This window comes from Spermophilus citellus (genome assembly GCF_964194105.1).
Source record: "Spermophilus citellus genome assembly, chromosome: 1".
NCBI classification, from domain to species: Eukaryota; Metazoa; Chordata; class Mammalia; order Rodentia; family Sciuridae; genus Spermophilus; species Spermophilus citellus.
Window position 1 is genome coordinate 36,446,048 of NC_138182.1, and position 25,325 is coordinate 36,471,372.

The window sequence follows — 25,325 nt, forward strand, 5'->3', positions numbered from 1 at the left end:
AACGGAACTGATAGCAAAGTTAAAAATATCATCTGTGGCTATACCACCAAATGTTTATTTCCAGAAAGATTTTTTTACTCTCTCAGCTGGGACATGAGGATTGGAGGACCGAGGAGGTAACTTACCACACAACAAATTCAAAGCAGTAGCCAGAACAAGAAAAAGCAGGAATATGTAAAAGGTTCAAGAAGGTAGGAGAGGAGAGGAGAGGCATCTCTGCCATATCTTCAAGGAGGTTCACTGCCTCTTGGCTGATGGAATAGGCAGCCTGACTCTCTTAACATTCTAACCCTGCCCGGCTCTCCCAGGTCCTAAGCCAACAGCCTAAGGCCCCACTTATTCCTCTGGTTTTAGAGGCAGTAAACAAAATAGTAACAAATTTGGAATTCTCTCACTTATTTTTTTAAGTTGTTGCCAAGTGTTTGAAGTCACTCAGTAAACAACAGATAGAAGGATTTTACTACAGATGACTGAGTCACATCTGCAACCCTTTTCATTCATTCATTCATTCATTTTTATTTTGAGGCAGGGTCTCACTAAACTGGTTAGGTAGGGCCTGGCTAAGGTGCTGAGATGGCTTTGAATTTGTAATCCTCCTACTTTAGCCTCCAGTCACTGGGATTATAGGTATGCAACACCAAACCCAGTTTCAACCTCAATACCTTTGATATTTAGGACCAGATAATTTTTTGTTCATAGGTCAGTCCTGTGCCATGCAGAATGTTTAGCAATATTCCCCAATCTCTAATCACTACATGCCAGAAGAAACCCCCTACCTCAAACAAATTATGACAATCAAAAATGTTTACTGGCCAGGCACGGTTGCACACGCCTGTAATCCCAGCAGCTTGGGAGGCTGAGGCAGGAGGATCACAAGTTTAAAGACAGCCTAAGCAAAAGTGAGGCACTTAGCAACTCAGTGAGCCTCTGTGTCTAAATAAAATACAAAATATGGCGGGATGTGGCTCAGTGGTCAAGTGCCTCTGAGTTCAATCTTCAGTACCAAAATAATAATTTTTTTTCCAATTTTAACTTAAGTCCTAGTTAAGTCCAAGATTCCAAACATAATTATTTTCTTTAATTGAGTAACAAAGTGGTTAAGAGTCAGAGACTACAAAAAATAAATAAATAAGAGTCAAAGACTTGGACAAAAATCCACTGCCATCTCAGTTTCATCACTTATCACTTGACACTGGACCAACTGCTTAACTTTGTGTCTCAGTTTCCTCATCTACATATTGGGGAAAGTAACAATAGCTCCCTTACATGTTTATGAGTTTAAACAATACATAAAAGGCAAAGCATAGTGGTGCATGCCTTTAATCCCAGATTCAGGATTGTGAGTTCAAAACCAACATCAGAACTCAGCAAGGCCCTAAGCAGTTCAGCAAGACCCTGTCTCAAAATAAAATAAGAAAAAAGGACTGGGGATATGGCTCAGTGACTGAGTGCCCACTACCAATAATAATAATAAACAAAAAATATTTATAGCCATACCTGGCCTAACAAGTACATAATAAATATTAGCTATTTGGGAAAACAGGGATGTAACTCAGTGGCAGAACACTTTCCTAGCATATGCAAAGCACTAGGTTCAAGTCCTAGCTCCACAATCAATCAATCAATACTGTTTTAAAGCTATTATAACTCCCCTGCTTTGAAAAACAGGTAAAATTCTACAGATTTTCCTTTTGGCATCTCTCTGGGATATCCCTTGCCTATTGCTGGGATATGCAGCAAATGCAATCAAAACTCAGTCTACACATAGTTAATAAAATGGTCTCAAAATGAGTTTAGAGTAAACTCTGTATTTCCCTCAATTGAGGTCTGTCGTCTTCATCATTGCCCTGGCATATGAAGTATACTGGCAAACTTACCCTGAGAAATCCTAATTCCACCAACTCAGTGCTATCTCACTACCTAGCACATAAAAGACCCTCAAGTCTAGAGGGCTGGGGTTGTAGCTCAGCAGCAGAGCACTTACCTAGCATGTGTGAGGTCCTGGATTCGATCCCCAGCATCATTTAAAACTAAATAAACAAAATAAAGGCATTGTGTTCATCTACAACTAAAAATATTTTTTAAAAAGACCCTCAAGTCTAAATGCAGCCCACTTCTCTCCTTTTAACATTATAACTAATCTCAAAAGTTCAACACTTGTTTAAATCCAATGCTCTCTCGAGGATAGCCTGAAAATCACAAACTGAATTTTCATTCAAAAACCTTAATGCAGGACTGGGGTTGTAGCTCAGTGGTAGCGCACTTGCCTAGCATGTATGAGGCACTGGGTTAGATTCTCAGCACCACATACAAATAAATAAAATACAGGTCCATCAACAACCAAAAAAACAAAAACAAAAACAAAAACAAAACCTTAATGCTTCTATTAAAGTATTTGTTGGTTAAAAATCAAAAAATAAAGAAAAACTTACCCATACTGCTACAAACTAAATATATCCCACTGCAATATCTGCTCTGGAATCAGTCTACATGCTTTTTTTTTTTTTTTTTTTTGAGATTGGTTCTCATTATGTTACGGACTAGGCTGATCGTACTCCTGGGTTCTAGTAATATCCCTGCCTAAACCTCCCAAGTAGCTGAGATCACCAGCAGGTACTACGTGCACCCAGCTTACATACTATCTTATATTCTGTTTTCCCCATGGTGCCAGGTATTCCCCTATCCCATCATAAGTTCTTCCACAACACAAGCTTCCCAGAGTGCCCTTATCAAACCTGCTGAAGAATTACAAGGAAAGAGCATTCTAGGTAAGTGCTTGGATTCTTTCTTTGGATCTGATCTATATTTTTACTTAAAAATATTCTATATAATCATGAAGTCATAAATAAAAAATGAAAGCCCCAGACTCCAGATCCTCTGAATTTTAAGCCCAAGTATTTTGGCCAATGCTAAAATGTGTGATGTGGCATAATCACACAGCTTCTAGCTCAAAGCACCTCAACTTGACCTTCAGGTATTTCCCAGCAGTATCATTAAGCCTACTTTACAAATGAGGAAGTTAGTATAGCACTAAATGTTAATCCATCTAAATATGAATTATCTGGTTGTCAATCTAGAAACAGAACCAAAGATTCCAAATATTCACTGCCAAACTACTGATCTGGCAGAGGCTGGTGGGGACACTATAAAAAGCAAGTGTTAGAGGTAATTCTGAGAGTTCAGAAATAACCCTAACACGGGCTTTGAAACACCCCGATGATTTAAGGACATCTTCCAGGATGTGCTAGAAAATACATCTAAATAGACTTTTAGTCCTGGATCTCCAAGCATGCTTTGCATACACTTAGACTGGCTGGCCACTTATTACTCAGGTTGGGACACTGAGACATGAGATTGAAACATACATCACCAACAATGTGTGACTCAGTCAGAACTAGACTTCCTTTCCTACTTGACTCCACCCCAAGGAACAAAAAAGACATAGCTTCCATGTAGAATGGCAATGACTGTGAACGTTGCTGCCTCCAGAGCGCAAAAATTAACTGGGAGGGAAAATGTGGAAGACGAATGAAAAAGATTAGCTGATCAGACAGACAGGGTGAGAGACAAATTCAAAGAGAGCCAGAGAAACCTCATGATGAAGTCACACAGACAGCACTGGCTTAGGCACTTCCAGAGTGGTTGTTTCCTAAACTTATTTATTTATTTATTTATTTATTTTGGTGCTAGGGATCAAACCCAGGCCCAGGCACTACCTATGCTAAGTGAGCAATATGCCATTAAACTACACCCAGAGCCCTCTAAAATAGTTTACAGGAACTGAGAGCCCTCAGCCTTGGAGATTCCAATTACACAGAGCCTGATTTGACTGAACCAAACCTCTGTAGTCCCAATATATAAAATGTCTATGGAATTATTCACACAATACACAGAGGCAACATCGTCTCCCACCGTCATTCAAGCACAAAACACAAACTACCCTGAGAATTTTAACTCCTTATACTAACACAGACTTCTTCAGTCCATGATCTCATATTCTCTAGACCAGAAATTAAAATTAAGAATTTTAAGCCAAGCACAGTGGCAAAAACCTGTAATCCCAGCAGCCAACGAAGCTGAGGCAGAAGTACCACAAGCTCGAGGCCAGCCTCAGCAACTTAGTGAGGCCCTAAGAAACTTAGAAAGACCCAGTCTCAACATAAAAAATAAAATAGAAAGGGCTAGAGATGTGGCTTAGATGGCTAAGCACCCCCTGGGTTCAATCTCTGGTGCCAAAAATAAAATAACCTCAAAACGTAGCAGCACACCTATAACCTCAGTGATCTGGGAAGCTGGGGCAGCAGGATTACAAGTTTAAGGCGAACCTGAGCAACTTAGACCGTTTCAAAATAAATATGGATGCAGCTCGGTGGTAAAGTACCTGGGGTCAATCCCTAGTATCAATAAAAGTACCACCAACAAAAGGAAACAAAACCTTCAAACTATGAAGGCAAGTAACACCACCTGTCTCAAAGTTAATAATTTTAGCATTCTATAAAGAGATGGCAGAAAGGTTGCAGAATTTGCTAAATCAGCCTGGCTGGGGACACAGTTCAAGATTCACCACTGAAAATGATAAAGGCATTTAGTTCAATAAGAACAGCAAGGACAAGGCACACCTACAATAATACTGAAATGACAATGATTACCTACTTTGCACCTTGCAGTTTCTGCATAAGTTTGTGGTTCCTCTCCCCAAATGTCAAATATGGTTTAACTACATGTCACAAAATGGTAAGGATTGGCTACATGCAGATTCAGTAGAAATTTACACTTAATACAAACTATCAGATGTGTTATCACATGTTACAGATAACCCTACCATTTCAAAGGTCCTCCTTACCAGAACAAAACCAAAGTCAGCAAAAGTATTATAAGACAGAGACAAACACATATTTACAGATTTTTGGCTAAAAAGCTAACATACACAGAGTGGCTTCAATTTAGTTCACTCTCCTAAATAATTCTTAGGGATTTCCTCTTTGTGAGCCCTGCTCAATGTGGCTTGTAGCCTATTTACTCCCAGTATAAAAACACTTTACCACCACCCTCCAAATACTGGTTAGAATAAAACATGGGATGGGGCATGAGGGTGCACACCTATAATTTCAGTGGCTCTGGAGGCTGAGGCAGGTGGATTGCCAAGTTAAAGGCCAGCCTCAGCAATTTAGCAAAGCCCTATGCAACTTAGAGAGACCCTCTCTCTAAATAAAACATTAAAAAAAAAAAAAGAGCTGCAGATGTGTCTCAGGTTAAATGCCCCTGGGTTTAATCCCCAGTATCAATAAAAATAATAAAAATAACAATAATATATAGGCCATGCACAATAGAACACGCCTATAATCCCTGCAACTGGGGAGGCTCAGGCCAAAGGATTACAAATTCGAGACCAGCCTCAACAACTTAGCGAGACTCTATGCAACTTAATGAGATTCTGTCTCAAAATAAAAAGCTAAAAGGGCTGGGTATGTGGCTCGGTGATTAAGCACCAGTGGGTTCAATCCCTAGTATAAAAAAAAAAAAAAAAAAAGGAGTAAGACACAGGATTCTCTAGTCCTAAATTCTTTTGCACCTTTTCACCTCAAAATGCAACACAGCAGGGCTGGGGATGTGGCTCAAGCGGTAGCGTGCTCGCCTGGGTTCGATCCTCAGCACCACACAAATAAAGATGTTGTGTCCGCCGAAAGCTAAAAAATAAATATTAAAAAATTCTCTCTCTTTCTCTCTCTCTCTCTCTTAAAAAAAAAAAAAATGCAACACAGCAACCAAGAACCAACACAGGCTTTCTCAAGCCACTCTCCCAGAAGCCTGGAATCCACTGTATTCTCTGTAGGTCATTTACCATCCAGAAGTCTCAGTATAGGATCCTACATTTTGACAATGATAGTCAAGTACAGAAATTTAAATCTTCTGAGGAGCTTATTAGTAAGTTAGGGCTAGTAAGCTAGGAAAAAAAAGGATTTAGGGAATAAGCTACAAGTACCTAAAAGGGAAGCAAATTAAGCTAAATTAATGTAACTCCCAAACCTAGAACAAGAAACAAGTCAGGGATGGAGGAGGGGGACATTTTAGAAGTCACAGGCTCAATATAGAAATAATTCATGTCTGTATGTGTTTGCACCCGTGCTGATTATGGAACCCAGGGCCTGGTGGACACTAGGCAAGCACTCCACTACTGAGCTATGTCCCCAGTCCTAGAAACAAATTTTGTAACAGTATGGAGGTTGTAGATTATCAAAAATCTCCTAATGGTCACCCAAGCAAATCAGCTGATAAGCTTTAAAATTGGTTCAAACTAAGACCCTATGGCTCTTCATACCTGTTGCTACACAGTTCAATAAACTCAAAAGCCCTTGAGCCAAAACCCATGAACTAGGAAACAAATGAGAATGGCAACACTTTAAGAGAACTCTATAGATAACTTGTCAGATGTTAATTCTACTTGCAAATATCTCCAAATGGGATCTGTTCTATTAATAATTTAATGACCATTTCCAAAGGCAGTAGTAAATACAATGTGGTTGTCGCGAATGAAAAAAGTCACACCAGCAACAAGAAATGACCTTTAAAGAAACTTTTCCCCTAATTTACATTAATAGGTTAGAGAATTTTATTCAAGTCACATGTTTTAAATCAGGGGACCAAAAATGAAAAGGAAAGCAAAGAGGAGATGAAAATGTTGATGGGTGAGAAGAGGTTGGTGAAAAAGCAGTGCCCTTTTTATATGAGCCATTTATATTTGTACCTTCAAAGACTCACAAGTCGGGCTGGGGATATCAGCTGGTAGAGTGCTTGCCTCGCATGCACAAGGCCCTGGGTTCAATCCCCACAACCACCAAAAAAAAAAAAAAAAAAGGCCCAGAAGTCATATGTGACACTCTACAGTTAGGTGGTAACTGGCACAAAACAATCTCTGAGCACAGTAGAACACACCTGTAATCCCAGTGTTTTGGGAGGCTGAGGCAGGAGGATTGAAAGTTCAAAGCCAGCCTCAGCAACTTAGCAAGACTCCAAGCAACTTAGTGAAATCCTGTCTCAAAAAATAAAAAGGGCTGGGGATGTGGCTCGGTGGCTAAGGACCCCTGGGTTCAATCCCTAGTACCAAACAAAGCAAAACCAAATAAACAAAAAACAGACTCCCTGAGACCTACATTTTGATTAGCTTATCCTGGACATCAGCCTTAGATGGGAAATTTAAAAATTTAATAAACAAAAAGCAAGCCTATTAATGGGGCATTTAGGGGTGTTGGGGGAGTCGTGGTTTTCTGTTTAAAGAACTTACAGCAAAAGTTGACTTTTATGATGGAGGGAGAGATACTAGGGATTGAACCTAAAGGTGTTCTACCACTGAGCTCTACCCAACCCTTTTTAATTTTTATTTTGAAATAAGGTCTCACTAGGTTGCCTAAGCTGGCCTCAAACTTGTGATCCTCCTGCCCAGCCTCCCAAGTCACTGGGATTACAGGCTTGTGCCACATACCCCACTAATTCTTGTGACTTTTATTATTTTTTTTTAAAGAGAGAGTGAGAGAGGAGAGAGAGAGAGAGAGAGAGAGAGAGAGAGAGAGAGAGAGAGAGAGAGAGAATTTTTAATATTTATTTTTTAGTTCTCGGCGGACACAACATCTTTGTTGGTATGTGGTGCTGAGGATAGAACCCGGGCCGCACGCATGTGAAGCGAGCGCGCTACCGCTTGAGCCACATCCCCAGCCCCATTCTTGTGACTTTTAAAAGGAAAATATTGTAAAATCCTGACTTCAACAATTTCTGCTTCTGAATATTTGAGTTCTATGGTAATTCAATAGGGATAATTATTGATGGTGGTTCTGGTTATATTTAGAAAACAAAATCACAGATGTAAACTTTTAGTTAATAGTAGCAAAACATCACCCTTTTTCAGGGAGAAATACAAACCAGTTTCTTTTTGCAGCTTTTCTCAGCTGTTGATGATGTATGTAGGACTAGAAAAAGAATCAACAAAAAGACATGATAGTGATTTTAGTTATTAACACCATGTGTACTTAAATGCAACAGTTCAAAGACCCTAAAATGTCTAACTAGTCAAAAAAATAATAATGAATCTAGATCAAAGAAAATAAAAACTAAGTATGATTATAGCATCTTCTTAGTGTTTTGCACTAACTAAATACTTTCATAGTCTCAGATGTCTATAAAAGTATGCCAATTTAACCACACCCAGCTGAAATAAAGTCATTAATACCCACTTTGTGCATTTCAATTTTACTTTCTTCCTGTCTTGCTCCACCTCTGGGTGAAAGAGCCAAAATGTGTATTTCCCCATGCTATCACAGGAAACAAAACAAGGGAATTCCACCTAAATTGAAGAATGTCAAATTCCCAGGCATAGCCAAGCAGGATGTCAAAGGTCATGCCCCATATTTGGCCACACCAAAATACTACTAATGTATTTACAGCCAGAATTAGTAACTATAAATCCAAAAGATTGAAAGAACATTCAGTTAAGTTTTCTAGGCCTATAAGGGTATGTTTTCTAAAGAAAAATCAAGTTCATTTGTATGATATAGGTGATCTAACAAATCATTTTGCTCTGATTCGGTGGACCCTTGCTATGATGTGCCCTGCGCAGGTCTGCAGAAAGTAACTGCTAACTCACTTTAGGCCACAGGAACAAGACAGCAACTTGGGGGAGCAGAGACATCTCCTCAGGAGAGGTGAGCTTTTCTGCAAAAGGCCAAAAGGCAAGAAGGGAAAATTTGGTAAATGGAAGTCATTTTTTTAAGTGAGTCCCTGAAATAGTCTCAGCAAGCCACACAGAATCAAAGTTAACAAGGCATGTGACTAAGGAGGAATAGGAATTTCTCCATTTCAAATCCCAGGGGCATATTCAAACAAGTGAAGGATCACAAAGAATTTAATCATGAAAACAAACCCTCTGATGCATTACCCTAGAATCTGAAATAACAGTTTTTATTTCTCCCTCTTTCTTCTTCTTACCAATACTACTTAAAATGAAGTATTTGAAAGACAAATGGTGGGGGGGGGGGTGGACCATGGAGAAAGAGAGAGTCAATCTCAGCTCACAATTTTCATAGTTGAAAGTGTTTTCCTTTTTTCTTTCTTGCCTCTTTTTAAAAATTCAGGTAAAAGCCATGGTTAGTCCATAACCATTAACAACTTGTCTTTGATTAAAATGTCTTTATACTTTCATCACTGAAGAAATTAAATAGGGTCCTTCTTAAATACTGTCAGCATTTAATGTAACTCAAGATCTTTTATATTGTGGAATGACACTACATAGCACAATAATCATTATTTTCAAACTTTTTCTTAAAACTGTAATTTATAAGGCATGCAATCAAATGGTTAATGAATTCAGAAGTTGACTAACTACAAACATGCACCTTCTGAAAAGTCTGTGGAAGAAAATCATTATAGTATAATGAACTACATCTGTACCAATATAATATTCTCTCCATTTAATTCTGTATCTCCCACACCCTCCACCCTTAGCTTTTGTAATCATACTAGAAAGGCAATGGCACAAACTTTAACATTCAAACAACTCATTAATTTGCTTAAAACCCAACTAAGCTGAACAGATTACTTTAAGAATATTTTTTTCTGAAGAAGTAGCATGGGGAGAATTCCAAGCTAGTATCATTGTGGAGGGCAGTCTCTGATCCCATGGCATCAGGGACAGAGCCAAGTGCACTCACACTTCAAGCAAGAAGGGTAATTCTTGAAGTTTGTGATAATCATGCTTTTAAATTTTTACATCAATAATCTTTCTGCTTTCTTTTTTCAAGTATGCTCTTGGTATAACTCAGATCATCAAAGGTGTCAAAATGACATTTCAAGAAATATAAACCACCTTAAAAAAGAATCCCAGGATTACTGAAATAGAAAACAACAAGAAGACTGCTACAGGGTAGTGGGCAGTGTGGTCAAAGTTGATGAAGTATCAACTAAAGATATATATATATATATATATATATATATATATATATATATATATATATATATATATATCAAAGCCATCAAAGCATGTCAAATTGACAGAATTTTTAACCCTAATAAAATTTCCCTAACATTACCAAATACTTCAGGAGAGAAAAAACAGAAACCATCTTGTTAATTCTTCTAAAATGTAATAATATCAAATGCTGAACATTTAAAATCAGTGTTATATTATAATCTGAAAGTCTTCATGTGAATACAAATGTGATATAAATCTAGTAACTACAGAATTCGTTCTATTTCACCAATTCCACAAATTTAAAAAAAAACTGCTAATAAACAACACAGGTAACAGAAGAGAGTATAGGAATCATCACATTCAGTGTATGCAAATGCCATAATGGGCCACTAAAGAGAAAATTAAATTCTAAAAGATTTAAGGAGCGAGGCCAATTCAGACACAGATTACAGTAAAATGGTCCACAGGAAGTTTTCAACATTCACTGCATGTAAATTTCATGACAGTGTGAAGACTTTTCCATTCAAGTTTAGAGATGCAACCAGCTTGGTAGGCAAACAACCTCAGTTGATATTTACAAGTTCTGCTAGTTCCCCTCTGCTCCCTTCCTCCTCAATTCCACCCCATTTTAAGGAGGTGCTCCCGAAGACAGATGAGGTAACTAACTCTTGCCTTCAGGTAGCTGGGTTTCTCCAGTATTCAAAGCACAGAAGGACTGACACCTGAAACTGAGCTCTCAGTAGTATGACAAATCAATGATTCTGCAAATTAAGCTTCAGAGTGAAGGTCATAAAGCTATACCATCTGTGTTATAAAAATCATGGTGACTGAAAGCACCTATCTTAATACTATTTATGTCTATGCTTCTGTGCTTTTTTTTCATATCAAAATAGAGTAAAATCCATATTTTTACTATACTATTTCAAGAATCTTGCCAAAATAAGGTCTCTAGTTAAACCATATGCAAATCATTTCCTTTGACCTTGCTTCCTAGCAACCAAACTGTCTTAAGTATTTGACATTTACTTGTACAGACCATTCTCAAATATTTATGTGTTTTGTTTTCAAGCTTTGAAGGACACACAATATTTACAAGCCTTGGAATTAGGTGATTGAATTATAATTTCTCTGTCCAAATTACATTTGAAATCTAAATGCATTTCTTTTCAGCTATACTGCGGAGTATGTTTTTTCACTATCTCCCCCGCCCCGCAAAGATAAAGACCCTCTCACTCAGTGTGGGAATTCTTGTGGGAATTCTTATTTAATGAGAAGGGTCTTAACTCTGCCACTTGAATGGCAGGCTTCGAAGGTGGGGGAAAAGCACCAATTTTCTAGATTAAAAAAGAGAAAACTGATATGAAAAGAGAGGGGAAACACTAAGGAGGCAAAGCTCAGTGCCACCAGGACTCACTAACTCTTCAGACCACCGAAAACACTATTGTTACCCAGGCCCCCATGCCCATAACTCAAATAAGCTTTCCTCTTCTTCTTTTCTTAGGCTCCTGTCTTGCTTATGACCCAAATATGACCCAAATATGACTGACAAGGTTCATCGCCCTCTTTGGCCTATTTACTGCAGTTACAAGCAGGGCCAAGACAGTACTGTAACAACTGCAAGATGGGGTAACCATGGTTGTAAAGAGATAAACATTTTTTTCTTAGATCAAATGTTTAATCAAATTTCTAGTGTAATAAAAGTAGAGATTCACAAAAATGACCTGTTTTCCAGATATGTAAGAAATAGCAATTGAGGAAAACCTGTTTAGCCAAGAAACACCTTTAATCAAATAAAAGAGAATGACCAGAATGCATAAAGTTCTAAGTAAAAAGAGAACAACAACAACCAGAAACAAGCCACCCTCTCTTTCCACTCCACTCTCCTCATCACAGCTTCACTTTAATCAGATGGAATCTCCTATGGCTGTTACAGTCACAGGGCATGTCATTAGGACCAGTTCTGTAACTTAAGACATGTAAAGAATTACACTGTAATTAAGGCAAATATCATCTAGGAGGGAAAACACATCAAGGCAGGAAAAAAAAATAAAGATTTTCTTTTTAGATCTCAAAGATCTATACAGAGATGTTGGAGCCAAATCACGCTGAAAAAGTTGACAGCCTCAGGATTTCCATATGTGACTGAAATAGGGCTTGCTGAAGACAACTACATTTCCCAGATCAGGCGTGCTTGTGTGTAGACCAATGAGAACAACACTTCAGAGGTGGCACTTCTCCTCTGTGAAAGCAGACATCTCTTCACCCTAAGAATTAAAGAACTCACCTGACAACGTCAGAAAGCTATCCTGAAAGGAATGTTCTCCCCAAAGGCCTACAAACTAGATTCTACCTCTCCTCTGGGAAGTCAATATAGGACCCTTCTTTTCCCCTACCAAATCAGAACCAAGATGAGATGGGAGTTGAGGATAAGGATGTTTTACATAATATCTCTCCACTTACAGAATGAAAAGACCAAAGACAGGCCAAAATTTTGAACTTCGGTGGATCCAAAACATTATTAATGTTTTTTTAAAAATCAGATTGGCCGCTTCCCTATTGTTTCCTACTGATCTTAACTAGGTTAGCCTGGCTTTATTAGCAACGATCCAAGTGTGATATCTAGTATGCTCTGAAAGCTATTTTTTCCATGTGAAAGGTAACATACACATTTAATAAAATCTTACAGCAGAAGGCATTTCTACCTATTTTTGTTTAACTGACTCCCATCCCCCAGCAGGGTATCTTTCAAACAAAATGTCTACTACAAGTATAAACATACTAGTAAAATAGTTTTTAACACTTGTTGTTTCTAAAATGGCTGAGTTTTAATAAATCAGCATTCCAGCCTTTTGATACATCACAGTACAGTTCTGGGTTTTTCTGGAGGGGTACTGGGGATTGAACCACTTAGCCATATCCAGCCCTTTTTATTTATTTATTTTGAGATAGGGCCACTAAGTTGCTGAGGCTGGCCTCAAACTTGCAATCCTCTAGCCTTAGTCTCCAGAGCAGCTGGGATTACAGATGTGCACCACAACACCCCTGTTTTTATTGTATAAAACGTTGGGCCAGTAGCAGTGGCACACGCCTGTAATCCCAGCAGCACAGGAGGCTCAGACAGGAAGATTGCGAGGTCAAAGCCATCCTCAACAAAAGCAAGGCACTAAGTAACTCAGTGAGACCCTGATAGGTCTGGGGATATGGCTCAGTGGTTGAGTGCCCCTGAGTTCAATCCCCAGTACAAAAAAAAAAAAAATGGGGTTCATCATGAGCTTGTCAGACTCACTACAAGTATTCTGAATACATTCAGTTTTGTCTAGCTGGTTGGCATCAATTTGCAGTTTAGCCTATCCAAATTTAACAGCTTCTGGATCCATTGAAATTTCTCATTCTAATCTTCATTTCTGTACTTGAGTTAATGAGAAATGATACATGCATTTAGAAAGTTATCAAAATATCCAACATTTAGCTAATATGAAATATCAGCCATGGTGGAACACATCTGTAATTCCAGTGACTCAGAAGACTGAGGCAGGAGAATCACAAGTTCTACGTCAACCTGGGCAATTTAGCAAGACCTTGACTCAAAAACTTTTTAAAAGGGCTAAGAATGTACCCCAGTTGTAAAGCACCCTTGGGTTCATTCCCCAATACCAAAAAATAAAGAAAAAAGAAACAATTTCCCATTTTTCAAAAAATGAAAATTACGTTTACTAGTAATCTTTGTTTGAACCACTCTGCTACCAAGACATCAGACATAAAAGTTAATTTTAAGGAACAGAACAAGCAAAAGGCTAAATATTTTGTAAATGGCAACTATTCACACTATCAATGATATAATTGGCTCCATGTATTGCCAAATTCTATATGCTATTTTGAAAATCAAATGCAGTTCATCGGCTTTAAATTGCATTCCATGGGTCTCTATATAAGAGTGAATGTGTTCCTAAAACATTAGGTTGAAGGAGTGGGAACAGTTCAGTGGTAGAACCCTTGCTTAGATGTTTAAGGCCCTGGGTTCAAGCCTCAGCACAACCAAAAAAAGAAAAGAAAAAAAGAGGTTACATTTAGAAATTTAAAACTAGACAGGAACAGGGGTGAATGCCTATAATTCCAGGAAGGTAAGTCAGAAGAACTGGGAATTCAAGATGTGCCTGAGCAATTTATGGAGACTATCTCAAAATAAAAAGTAAAAAAAGGAGGAGGAGGGGGAGGGGGAGGATAGAGCTCAGAAAACCCCAGGTTCAATCCAATGTATGTATGTATACATGCCTGTACAAATAAATGAATTATATTTTTTCCCCAGATTTTTTTTTGGGGGGGGGGGTATTTGGGGGGGTATTCTACCACTGACCTACAACCCCAAACATTTAAATTTTAGCTTTTATTATTTTGAGACACCGTCTTGCTAACTTACCCAAGGTGGCCTCAAACTTGTGATCGTCCTGCCTCAGCCTCCCAAGTTACTGGGATTACAAAGATATAACTGAATAGAAAATTTTGGCTTTGGGGGTATATATATTTTCTGAGCTGAAGTTAGTCTCTGCTTCCTGATGATCATGTTCTGAGCCACATTCTTCCATTACTCACTTACAACATGATGTTGTGCCTCACCTCAGGCCCAAGGAACAGAGCAGGCTAACTGTGGACTGAGACCTCTGAAATTGTGAGTCCCAAAATAAACATTTCTTCCTCTAATTGTTCTTATCAGGTGTTTTGACCACAGCAGCAAAAAAAGCTGACTAAACCACATACCAAGTAAAATGTGCAGAATTTCCAGTAGGTACACAGGATGATCCAAGTTTTGGAAACATGATGGCCTAGGCCTGAAATAATATGATTTAGCCTACAGAAATAGTTAGGGCCTGGGAAGTATAAGTCTCAAGTGACTCTGACAAAGAAAAGTTAACAGAACAGACTTGGGGGAGTGCTGAAGAGGAAAACCTGGTTTGAAAACTAGGACAATGGCTAACTAAACCATTTAGCGCACCCAGGGACCCAAAGACGGGAAACATGTGAGAAAAAAGGGAAATACAGTAGTTTGGGTTTAGACATGTGAAATTTAAAGCCAAAGTGGGATATTTGCCCAGGTACAGGCCTATAATCCCTGTGGCTTCAGAGGCTCAGACAGGAGGATCAGGAGTTCAAAGCCAGCTTCAGCAAAAGTGAGGCACTAAGCAACTCAGTGAGACACTGTCTCTAATAAAAAAAATAATAATAATAATACAAAATAGGGCTGGGGATGTGGGCTCAGCAGTTGAGTGCCCCTGAGTTCAATCGCCAGTATCAAAAAAAAAAAAAAAAAAAAGGATATTTATGGTCCTCAGGTAATGGAGACATTGATCAGTAAAGAATTAGAAAATGACCTGAGAAAAAGTCCACAACTGGTCCTAGAGTATACTTACCAGATAAGAGAAAGAAAAATAAGTCAATCAGGGGGAGAAGTCAGACTGAGAGGAGGACCAGGACAGTATAATGTAATTTCTCAAAGTAAAAGTTTAGGCACACCACCCATCCCCCAGGCTTAGTGACTACTGACCACAGGGAACAAACAAACACCTTTAGCAATTTTCAGAACAAAAATCATAATGAGACTATAGAGGCTAATAACACTCACAGCTTTCACTTGATTTTTTTTCTTTAATGAATATGGCCTGAAATAAAGGAAACCTATTGACTTTGTGCCCTTATTTAAGATGCTTAGGTAAAAATTCACTACACAATACGTTGAAAGGGGTTGTAGATTTCTCTTTCCATTTGAATAAGGGTTAATATCAGAACTAGAAATATGGATGCACATTTATTTACTAGATGATAAAGTACATTTTGCTTTTCTTAGCTTTTATCAAAGTTATAGGAAGAGGATTGAAAGAAAAAAGAAAAGTGGTCCATATGCCTTCCAAATGACAATAAGAAGTCAACCTAAGATTCAACATCTGAAGTGTCTAACCTGCAAGGTTAAACCGGGATGCCAGTGAGAAAAAGCTTTATAAAGTTTGAACCATGTAAAATTATTGATGTACAAAAAGTACTCTCATATTTCATATGCCCTTAGAAAACCTAAATTAACAAGTAGTCATTCTCTACCAAAAATTTCTGTGTTACTGATTTGATTTCTGTCTTTATAAGCAAAGAGGAAGGATGCTTCTATAAACCAGACCCTGTGGCCACGCCTGTAATCTCAGTAGCTCAGGAGGCTGAAGCAGGAGGAATGAGAGTTCAAAGTCAACCTCAGCAAAAGCGGGCGCTAAGCAACTTGGTGAGCCCCTTTCTAAATAAAATTCAAAATAGGGCTGAGGATGTGGCTCAGTGGTTGAGTGCCCCTGAGTTCAACCCCCAATACAAAAAAAAAAAAAAAAAAAAAAAAAGAGGATGCTTCTATACCTAAGTATATCTGTATATAGTATATCCATTGGAATATAAGCCTTATAAACTTCAGAATTTTGTATACACCAAGAAAAAGTGATTAACCCAAGGGAGATCCTGGAGGTTTGGGCAAGTCTCTACAAGCTGTTGCTATTAAGGTCAAGGTAAGTCTTAAGTTGCAAGAAAGTTGGTACAAACCCATTACCTTCCATGCAACTGAAAATCTGCTCTTCTGCAATCATGAGGATTCCAGGAAGCCCCAAAAGCTAGCATACACTTACACACAAAAAAAATAGCTGGGTAAATTCCCATGATACCAGAATACTGGGTAATTTCCAAGGGCAGAGTATTCCAGAAAAATGCAAATAGTTCAGGTTCTCCCAAAGAAATTCCAGGCAAATATAGAGCTGCTCTTTAGAAAAGTCTAAACACAAACTGCAGTTCTGGAGTTTGGATGAAGTCAAAAGCACAAAGACAGGAAAAACATTTCTGGCCTACAGGGGATTCTAACTTATCACTGAATTCTTTTCTCTCATCCCCATTTCATATTCCTTGTGCAGAGCATAAAATGCAGTGATATTTGCTACTACCCTTTTAGCAATTTTCAGGTCTCAAATAACTTCAATTTGTTTTAAGTTTACATGAAAATTAAGATGCCTTCTTTTCAGTACTCAAAAGGATACCTCAAAAAAAAAGCTACTGCCAAAAATTACTCTTCCCACCATCTCCCCAAGAATTCACCACTCAGCTAGTTCATAATAAAGTAGTCTAAAAATCTCTTTTAACAACTCTAAAATACTATAGCAAAAACATTATTTTAAATGAAGTGTTCCAAATAATATCAAAAAGACTGAACCACCACTGGAGCCCACAATACTACTACTCCCCAGGCTTTAGAAAGCTTTCTATGTGAGAAAGCCGGTCATGGAAACGAAGTTTCACTATTTATAAATATTGCACTGGTTTAAAAGATTCTGGGTTTTCCAAAAGTCTTAGGTTCCACTTTATTTAAAACATTATGACAGTTCTAGCCAATGCTAAAACAAGTGTAAGACAGATGTCACATACATCCCCACAAATACGAAAGGCACATTCCTCAAATAAACCAGTTTCTAAGGAACTACATCAAAAGATAAGTTTTTAGACACTAACTGCTTTTCAATTACTCTGTCCTATGCAGCAAATGACTTTTTTAAATTCTCAAGCAGGCCCCAGGAAGCAGAGTACAAGAAACTATATTTAATTAACGATTCAGTCTAATTCCCAATAGTAAATCGCAGGAAATATTTTGTTCCAAAGCAGCCTCTCCTCAGTCCTAAAACAGTTAAGTATGGGTTCATTTGCATTTTAAAACTGGATTCTTAAGTTAAAAGTCATAGTAAAATTTCTCCCTTTTATAAATTTATGATCTTTTAGATCTGAGAGTAAAACTTGGTTTTGCAAGTAACTCATTTTTATGAAAACTCTAGCCAGAAGACTAGTTATGAGTTAGAACAGTTCAGGTTGTTTCCTTTCTTCTTAAAATACCCTTTTACTCAAACTGAAAACACACTCTGACTTGCACCCACTGACTCCCATTACACCTGAAACATCTACTCATTTAAGAAAGGCAGCCTGCTTCCTCCCAAACTCCACTAGGTTCAATGGGAACTGTTGCTGGGCCTCCAGTTTTAGACACTTACAGGTCTCCTGGCCACAGTAAGAAAAGAAAAAAAAATTAATAAAATAATTATTCTTAAAAAAAATCAGAACAAGAACCTACTAAAATGGTCAACAATGTAATATGACCTTGGAATCTATTTTTATTTTTTTTAATTTAAGTTATACTCCTAGCTTAAGAATACATTGGCAAAGCAAAACTAAAAATATCCTAAAACATTGCCTTCTCTATCTTTAAGGAACTCCAGCAAGCTGAAGTAGGTTGTATGCAATTCCAAGGACATAAAAGAATGGTAATAAGGAATGCTCCCCCCCCCACAAAGGATTTTTCAAATAGTAAATGCTTTATAATAGCTGAAATAGGATTGATATAGGAGCAAGTCAGTCAACTACTTAAATTCAAATGTTAAGTAAAATTGGATTTGGCTGACAATCCCAATTTTTTTACTTAAAATATGTAACAGGTCAAGCTTAAAGAATGTATTTTACTTTTTTGAAACACTCGATAAAATTGCATGTAATGCCTAGTAATGAAGTTAGAAGTGACACCTTTAAAACACACTTTGGAAAAAATAAAATATCTCTTGGCTCCTTTTCCAGGAACTTCAACATGACATGAGTAACATGACCTTTTTGACACACATTAAGCACAGGGAAGTCTGTAAAACAACCTCGGTGTAACAATCCCGCGGCAAAGACCGATCTTTATGAAGCAGTACCGTCAAGAAGAGGAACAAGAAGGGGTGAGAAAGGTGACTGTTCAACTGAAGAGCCCTTGTACCAATCCCACCACCTGTGACAGAAACTGTCAATAAGGGGAGGCCGCGTGGCCCGTAGACTTCCCGGTCAGGCTGCCAGTTCTTCCTAAGGACAGCAGGGCCTCCACCGCCTCGGGGTGCGGACGGGCCAGTCCCTACCCTGTGCCTCTAGGCTCCACAAATCCACAATCCTGCATCGAGGCAGGAGGTCCTGGCCAGTTCTCCAGGCGCGCACTTCAACTTCGACTTCTCCTAAACACTAGTCACAAAGCTCCCGGCCCTGCCCCTCAGCGCTTCACAACACTTCGGTGGGAGGCAAGAGAAAGCGCACGACATTCCCAGCCCCTGGCTAACTACAATCCTCACACACTCCAGATCAAGTTTGGGGGCGGTTCCCTCCATGAAAAAGTGCTGGAACCCGCGGCCCGGACGCGCTGGCCCTTTAAAGGCGCTCGCTTCCTGAGCCCGCGATCCCTCCCTCGCCGCCGCCAGCTCCCGCCCCCGCCGAGGGTCACACTTGAACTTTAGCTCGCCCAGCGCGGCCAGTCGCCGGCGCTCCACGAGCGGTGGCCGCCCCTTCGCACGTGTTGGAGGCGCTACCTCGGGCTCCGCGCGCCCGGCCCCCTGCATTCGGAGCCACTGTGGATAAAACCAAAAACAATGCAAAATGCGCATTGGCCTCCAGAACCTGCGCGTCGCGTCGCGTCGCGCACCATCCCCAATCGGTTGTGCCCTGCCTGTGCCCTACACCTGCAGCCTGCGGGCCAGGAAGGGTTTCCACTGCCCCTCATAGTGCTCCGCTGGGGCCCCGCGCAGCGGAAACGGATCGGCAGCGCTGCCCAAGGCTGGAGGAACGCGCACCGCGGGGGCGGAAAGGAGCCGCCCTCCTCTCGGAGGTGCTAGAGAAGAACCCCTTTCTCATTTTACCCTCAAACTTCCCTACCCATCCCGATGTCCACTCCGTGGCATTAATTTCGTCACTCCTTAAATTCCAAACCCTGTTCCCTGTCCCACCAGAACTCCCTTGTGCGAGCGCACACACACAGACACACACTCTAGTCCCCAGACCAGTCCGGAGCAAGCCCCCTACCACACCTGCCACTCTCGTCCGCTCTTTCCGCACGCGCTACTCTCTTACCCTGCGCTTTCAGAGGCAGGGCAAACCTGCACAGCCTTCCCTTCACCTGCCCCACGGCGCCCCCACGCTCTGGCCGCGCGCCCCGAGGTCGCTCACCTTCCAGCCAGCGGAACTGTTGCTGTCACCCTTATCTTTGAAGTAGGGCACGCTCTTGACCATCCACTCGTAGATTTGCGACAGTGTAAGCCTCTTCTCAGCCGAGCTCTCGATGGCCTTGGTGATAAGGTCGGCGTAGGACAGGTTGCCCCACGCGTTGCGGCGGGACGAGCTGCTCTTGCGAGGCTGCCCCGCGAGCGGCCCCGCGGCGGGGGGAACCGGAGGGTGCTGCGACAGCGGCCCGGGCGGCGGAGGCTGCGGCGGCGCCGGATGCAGGCAGCCCGCCTCGGGGCCCTGGAAGTCCCCGCACAACCCCCCGGTGGCGGCAGCTGCGGCCGCCGCCACCGCCGCCGCCACGGAGCCGGGCGCCTGCGGGAAGTCCTCGCTCTCTTCCAGCAAGCTCAGGTTGCTCATGAAGTCGGCGCTGACAGCGGCCGCCGAAGCGGGGGGCAGGCCCGCTGAGGCGTCGGGGTTCGCAGCTGCGCCGCCCGACGGCGCCGGACTGGAGGTGGCCGAGTTGGACTGGCTAAACTCCGGCCTGGGCAGCGGCCAGGTGCACGAGCGCGGCCGGGGCAGCGGCTCGAAGTCCGGGTCGATCTCCACCACCTGGGGCGCTTCGGCCATGGTGACCCCCCGCCCCTCCCCCAGCCGCGGGAGAGCCTAGAACCGGGAGAGCGCAGCACCAGGGTGCGGAGGGGAGGGGGCGCCAAGAGCCGGTCTGAGATTTGGGGGGCCGAGGTCGGCGCCGCGAGCGGACGGAAACCGGGAGGAAAGCGCGGCGGAGTAGGAGAGCGAGCCCAGAACTTAACTTCGCGGGTCCATCAACATCCAGGCTCCTCCGGGTTCGCTGCGCGGACGGGACGGCGGGCCGGAGCCGCCGGGCCAGGCAGCGCCAGCACTGCGCTCCTGCTGACAGGGCCGCGGACACAAGGACAGACGGACGGACACCGCGAATCGCGAGCCGCTCGCTTTCCCCGGCGGCGCGACCGCGGCAGTGCTGCCTGTTGAATGTGGCGGCGGCGGCTGCAGCAACTACGCGGCCGCCCGACTTACGGGATCTGCTGCCGCCCCCCGCCCGCGGCGGCGCGCGCGCCGGCCCGCCCCTAACTGACAGCCCGCACAGCCAATGCAAGTGCGCCGCCGCCGCCCAGGCAGCCAGTGGGCGCGGGCCTGGGCGGGGGCTGGTTTTCCACAGGGAGGAGGCAGTGGGTTGGTGGGGGGTAGTGGGGTGTTTTTCTCTTTCTCTCTTACACTCTCTCTTGAGTCTCTGTTATTATTTTCTGGTAATTCTCGAATGTTTCTGTGAGTCTCTCGCCCTCTCAGTGTTTTGATTGCTAGGAGGCAAGTCAACGTGGAGGCGGCGGCGACACTTTTGTTTACTATGGAGGAGCAAAGCCGAGTACTCGCGAAGCCCAAGTGGAACAAGTCACCCGCTTCGCCCAAACGAGCCGCCCCCTCCTCCGAGCCCAAACCCGGGTGGGGCGGGGCCCAAGACGCAGCTCGTTGCGGGGGCGCGGGTGGGCGGCGCAGGCGACCTCGCGGAATTCCACGCAGTCGCCCCCCTCGGTTCCACCCACGTCTTTAGAGACCGACGTGGGGAAGTCGGCGGTGACTGTTTTCTTTAACTGCGATCTGTCAAGTCGTCCAGCCCCCTTGCGGTCCGCACACGCCCCCCAGCGCCGCGGCCCTTGCGGTCAGGTCCTAGTGGAGGGTGCGCAACCCGCCGCCCCAGCGCAGGGATCCCACCTGTAGGCACCGGGGAGCTGAGTCTCAGCCATTCGATCTACCCTGGGCCAGTTGCCCACCCTCAGCCACTATCCGGATTCACTGCATTTTCAACCTAAAAACCTAAGAAAATTGAGGAAAGGGGGCCCGGCGCCGGGAGAAGATAACTCTGGTTGAACACGCACACGCGGATCCACAGTCACCCTAGACCACATGCTGTGGGGACCTCCTCCCCTGAGCGGAAACCTCATTAGGTCCAAAGGGGTCAGAGGACAACGTTTAGTGAGAACCATGTCACTTTATTACTTACCCCTAATTAAGCTTAGCTGGTTCCTTGATGTTTCTTTTTTATTTAGGATGGAAGTGATGAGGTGTTGAGTACAAACGCAAAAGTAGACAAGAGCAGAGCCTTGGGGCACAGCCCTGCCCCACCCCCAGCTTCTTTTAGGCTGCCAAGCCCCCACCCCCACCCCACCTTTCCTCATCTGGGCTTCTGGTTCAGGACGTCCTGTACGGGATCAGTGAGGCCAAAGGTAGAAGACAATGGCCTTACTGTCTGTCATGGAGCAGAAGACACAGTTTTCAAGTTTTGTTTTGTTTTGCTCTTGCTTTTTTAGGAGGAATATGGAAGGCATTTCCTTTTAGAGGGATGGGATCACTTAGAATGGAAGGTAGTCAGTAGAGTTTAAATATCTTATTTAAAACCACAGCTCCTAATTCTTTAAAAATTAAAAAAAAAATCCCCTTTCTTACAAGTAATTCTTCAAGTGGCATCTAAAAAGAACTAGGCCTCTTAAAAGTTAAAAAAGACTTAGAGATTTATTTATTTCTCTTCATTCTATCATTCTTAATCTATTTCTTCATCATCCGTTTATCACAACAGCTTTCCACTGATAATGGAGGTGGGGTGGGAATTTGGAGACAGATAATAGGAAATAGGAGTTCGTTGCCACCCTCTTAGTCTAGTGGTCTCTTTACATCTACTGTCAAAATTGGATAGGTAGGGCCTCCTCTGCCAACCGCTAGGGAACCTCAGTAACCCAGACGATGAGCTCAAAGGAAGGCCACAAAGTACAACTCCTACCCGCATCCTTTCCAATTACACTCAGCAGAAGCAGCCCCCATTCAGACAGCCGCACCCTACAAAGAGGCGGGTGAAATACTGCATCATTCTTGGCAAAGAAAACCAGCTGCAAATTTGGCTTTGCCTTCAATTCTGTTCTGGTTTTTCAGGGCCTCAATCACAGGAGAGTATTTGTTTAAGGAAGTTTTCCTATAGACTTTCCCAAAATTCTTGAAATTTCTGGAACTGTTTTATTTTTTTTCTGGGTATCGAACCCAGTGGTTCTCTACGGGGCTACTTCTCCGGCCCCCATTTTTGATTTTTATTTTTTATTTTAAGATAAGGTCTCTCAAAATTGCTGAGCCTGACTTGGAACTTACCATCCTCCCATCTCAGCCTCTGAGTTGCTGGGATTACAGGTATGTGACACCATATGGAGTGTTACGATTATTAGTCTTACACAAGCCTCTTATTTACTTAGAAGGAAATGGAGACACTGAGAATTTAAGTGATTTGCCCAAAGGTAGTTAATAGTGCTGGGACTATTCAGATCTCCTAGTGCCCAAAGCCTTGTACATGCTAAACATGCACTTTAACACTGAGCTATACTTCCAGCCACCAGGCAAAAACACTTTATATTTCCTTACTTTGCTTTTTGTGGCATTACCTTTTGCAAGTGGAGTTTTTTTTTTTTTTTTCAGACTATTTGATGCAAATTTATCCTATTTTAAACACTAGGTCTTTAACTCTTTTAAACAATCCAATAACTCAAACCCCAAACTGCATACACATTAAAATTAAGATTTTTCTGACATTGAGGCCTCTTAGCATTTCCATAAAATTAATGGATGGCACATGAAATTCCAAATTCTCTGAATGTCACAAAATCTGAACTTTGCATTCATGTTTGAAACACAATGTGTTTTCACTATTTTATTTCTGTTTCTTGTCATATTAAAACCCTTAACATGCTTCTCAAAAGGGGGGGACATATGTATTAAATAAGAAAATGCTGCCATGTAGAACACAGATGGCAGGGCATTTTTGGCAGAAAGGAAGTTTAACAAGGCGTTTTACTGATTTACTTGGAAAACTAATGTGCATGAATGTTCAAGTTAAGCAGTAAGAAATTAATTGCTGTTTTACAATAATCAGTTCATTTTTCCCCTAATCTAATTTAGCCCTATTTCCATAACATTATAACAGGGAAAGGGAGTCACATGTGATTGTAAATAAACAACTAAGAGTGTCCAGGATAGGAATAGAAGAATGGAGGAAGAAGAAACTGCTAGCATTTTATGGTAACTAACCATGTTGCTTGTCATTCGTTGATAAAAATCATTAACAAGAGGTAATGACTGTGTAGTTAGAGTGCATGTGTTTTTAATATGATACATAGAGTCATTGACTGTCCGTTCGGGTATAAAAACAGCAGGCAAGAGTTTATCAAATTTCAGATTTGGCTGACTTAGAGGGCCCACCCATATGCAAAGGGTCCTGTGCCAGAAAGTAAGCATAGATGAATGGTGAATATTTCTCCAGGATGTCAGGATTCTATTTTGTGGTAAATACAGTCTTACACACACACTGAAATATTCTGTATTCTAAGGTTTAACATTTAAAAATGAAATTTCTAATCAGCTGATCACTGATGTAGTGCTGGAGGAAAAATTGGTTTGTGTCATATGATGCCATATGTACTTTAAATAATTTTGTGTTTCAACAACAAACCAAAAACAGAACATTTGACAGTTATGTTACATGTGAGATCTAGAAGGCTCCAACCTGGAAAAACTCTTCCCACAATCCAACGTTAGGCTCCATAAAATCTTGCTGGGCATGGTGGCACATGCCTGAAATTCCAGCAACTTAGGAACTGAGGCAGGATAATCACAAGTTCCAGATCAGCCTCAGTAAGTTAGTGAGGCCCTAAGCAATTTAGCAAGACCCTATATCAAAATTAAAAAATTAAAAATGACCGGGGGATGTGGCTCAGTGGTTAAGTGCCCCTGGGTTTGATCCTGATACAAAAAACAAAAACAAACGAACAACAACAAAAACTTACTTTGTTTTAGACTGATAAATCGTCTGAAAAAAAAAATGATATGTAACATCATATGCCCTGGGTTTAATCCCTAGCACCCCCCAAATAAAAGACATGGTGTACATACATGTGTACATATCTTGTTTGAAAATGTTTTCAATTCTAAAGCATATTTTTTTTAATAATTGTAGATGGTCAGCGTGCCTTTATTTTATTTTATTTTTTTATGTGGTGCTAAGGATCGAACCCAGTGCCTCACACATGCTAGGCAAGCACTCTGCCACTGAGCTACAGCCCCAGCCCATAATTTTTTTTTTTTATTCCAGAATCAGGATATACACATTAGTGGTGCAGCTCAGAAGGTAGAGTTGTCGTTGCCTAGCATGCAAGAGGCCCTGGGTTATTTTCCCTGCACTGAAAGAAAAAAAATAAAAAACCCATACACATAAAAGTAAATTTTTTAATGCTTCAGTGTTAATAAAAACTTTTTCATCAAGCACTTTACAGCTATTACCTGA

General features: G+C 41.5%; 1 protein-coding gene across 1 annotated transcript in view; it reads right to left on the reverse strand.

Moving 5' to 3' along the window:
- Positions 1–21,105, reverse strand: part of FOXO1 (forkhead box O1) — a 94,803-nt gene extending 73,698 nt beyond the window's left edge. The window contains exon 1 of the mRNA XM_081303852.1: positions 19,976–21,105. Coding sequence (XP_081159978.1) covers positions 19,976–20,599 — 624 coding nt within the window. The 5' untranslated portion in view covers positions 20,600–21,105. The remainder of the gene's footprint in view (positions 1–19,975) is intronic.
- Positions 21,106–25,325: the final 4,220 nt, after the last annotated feature.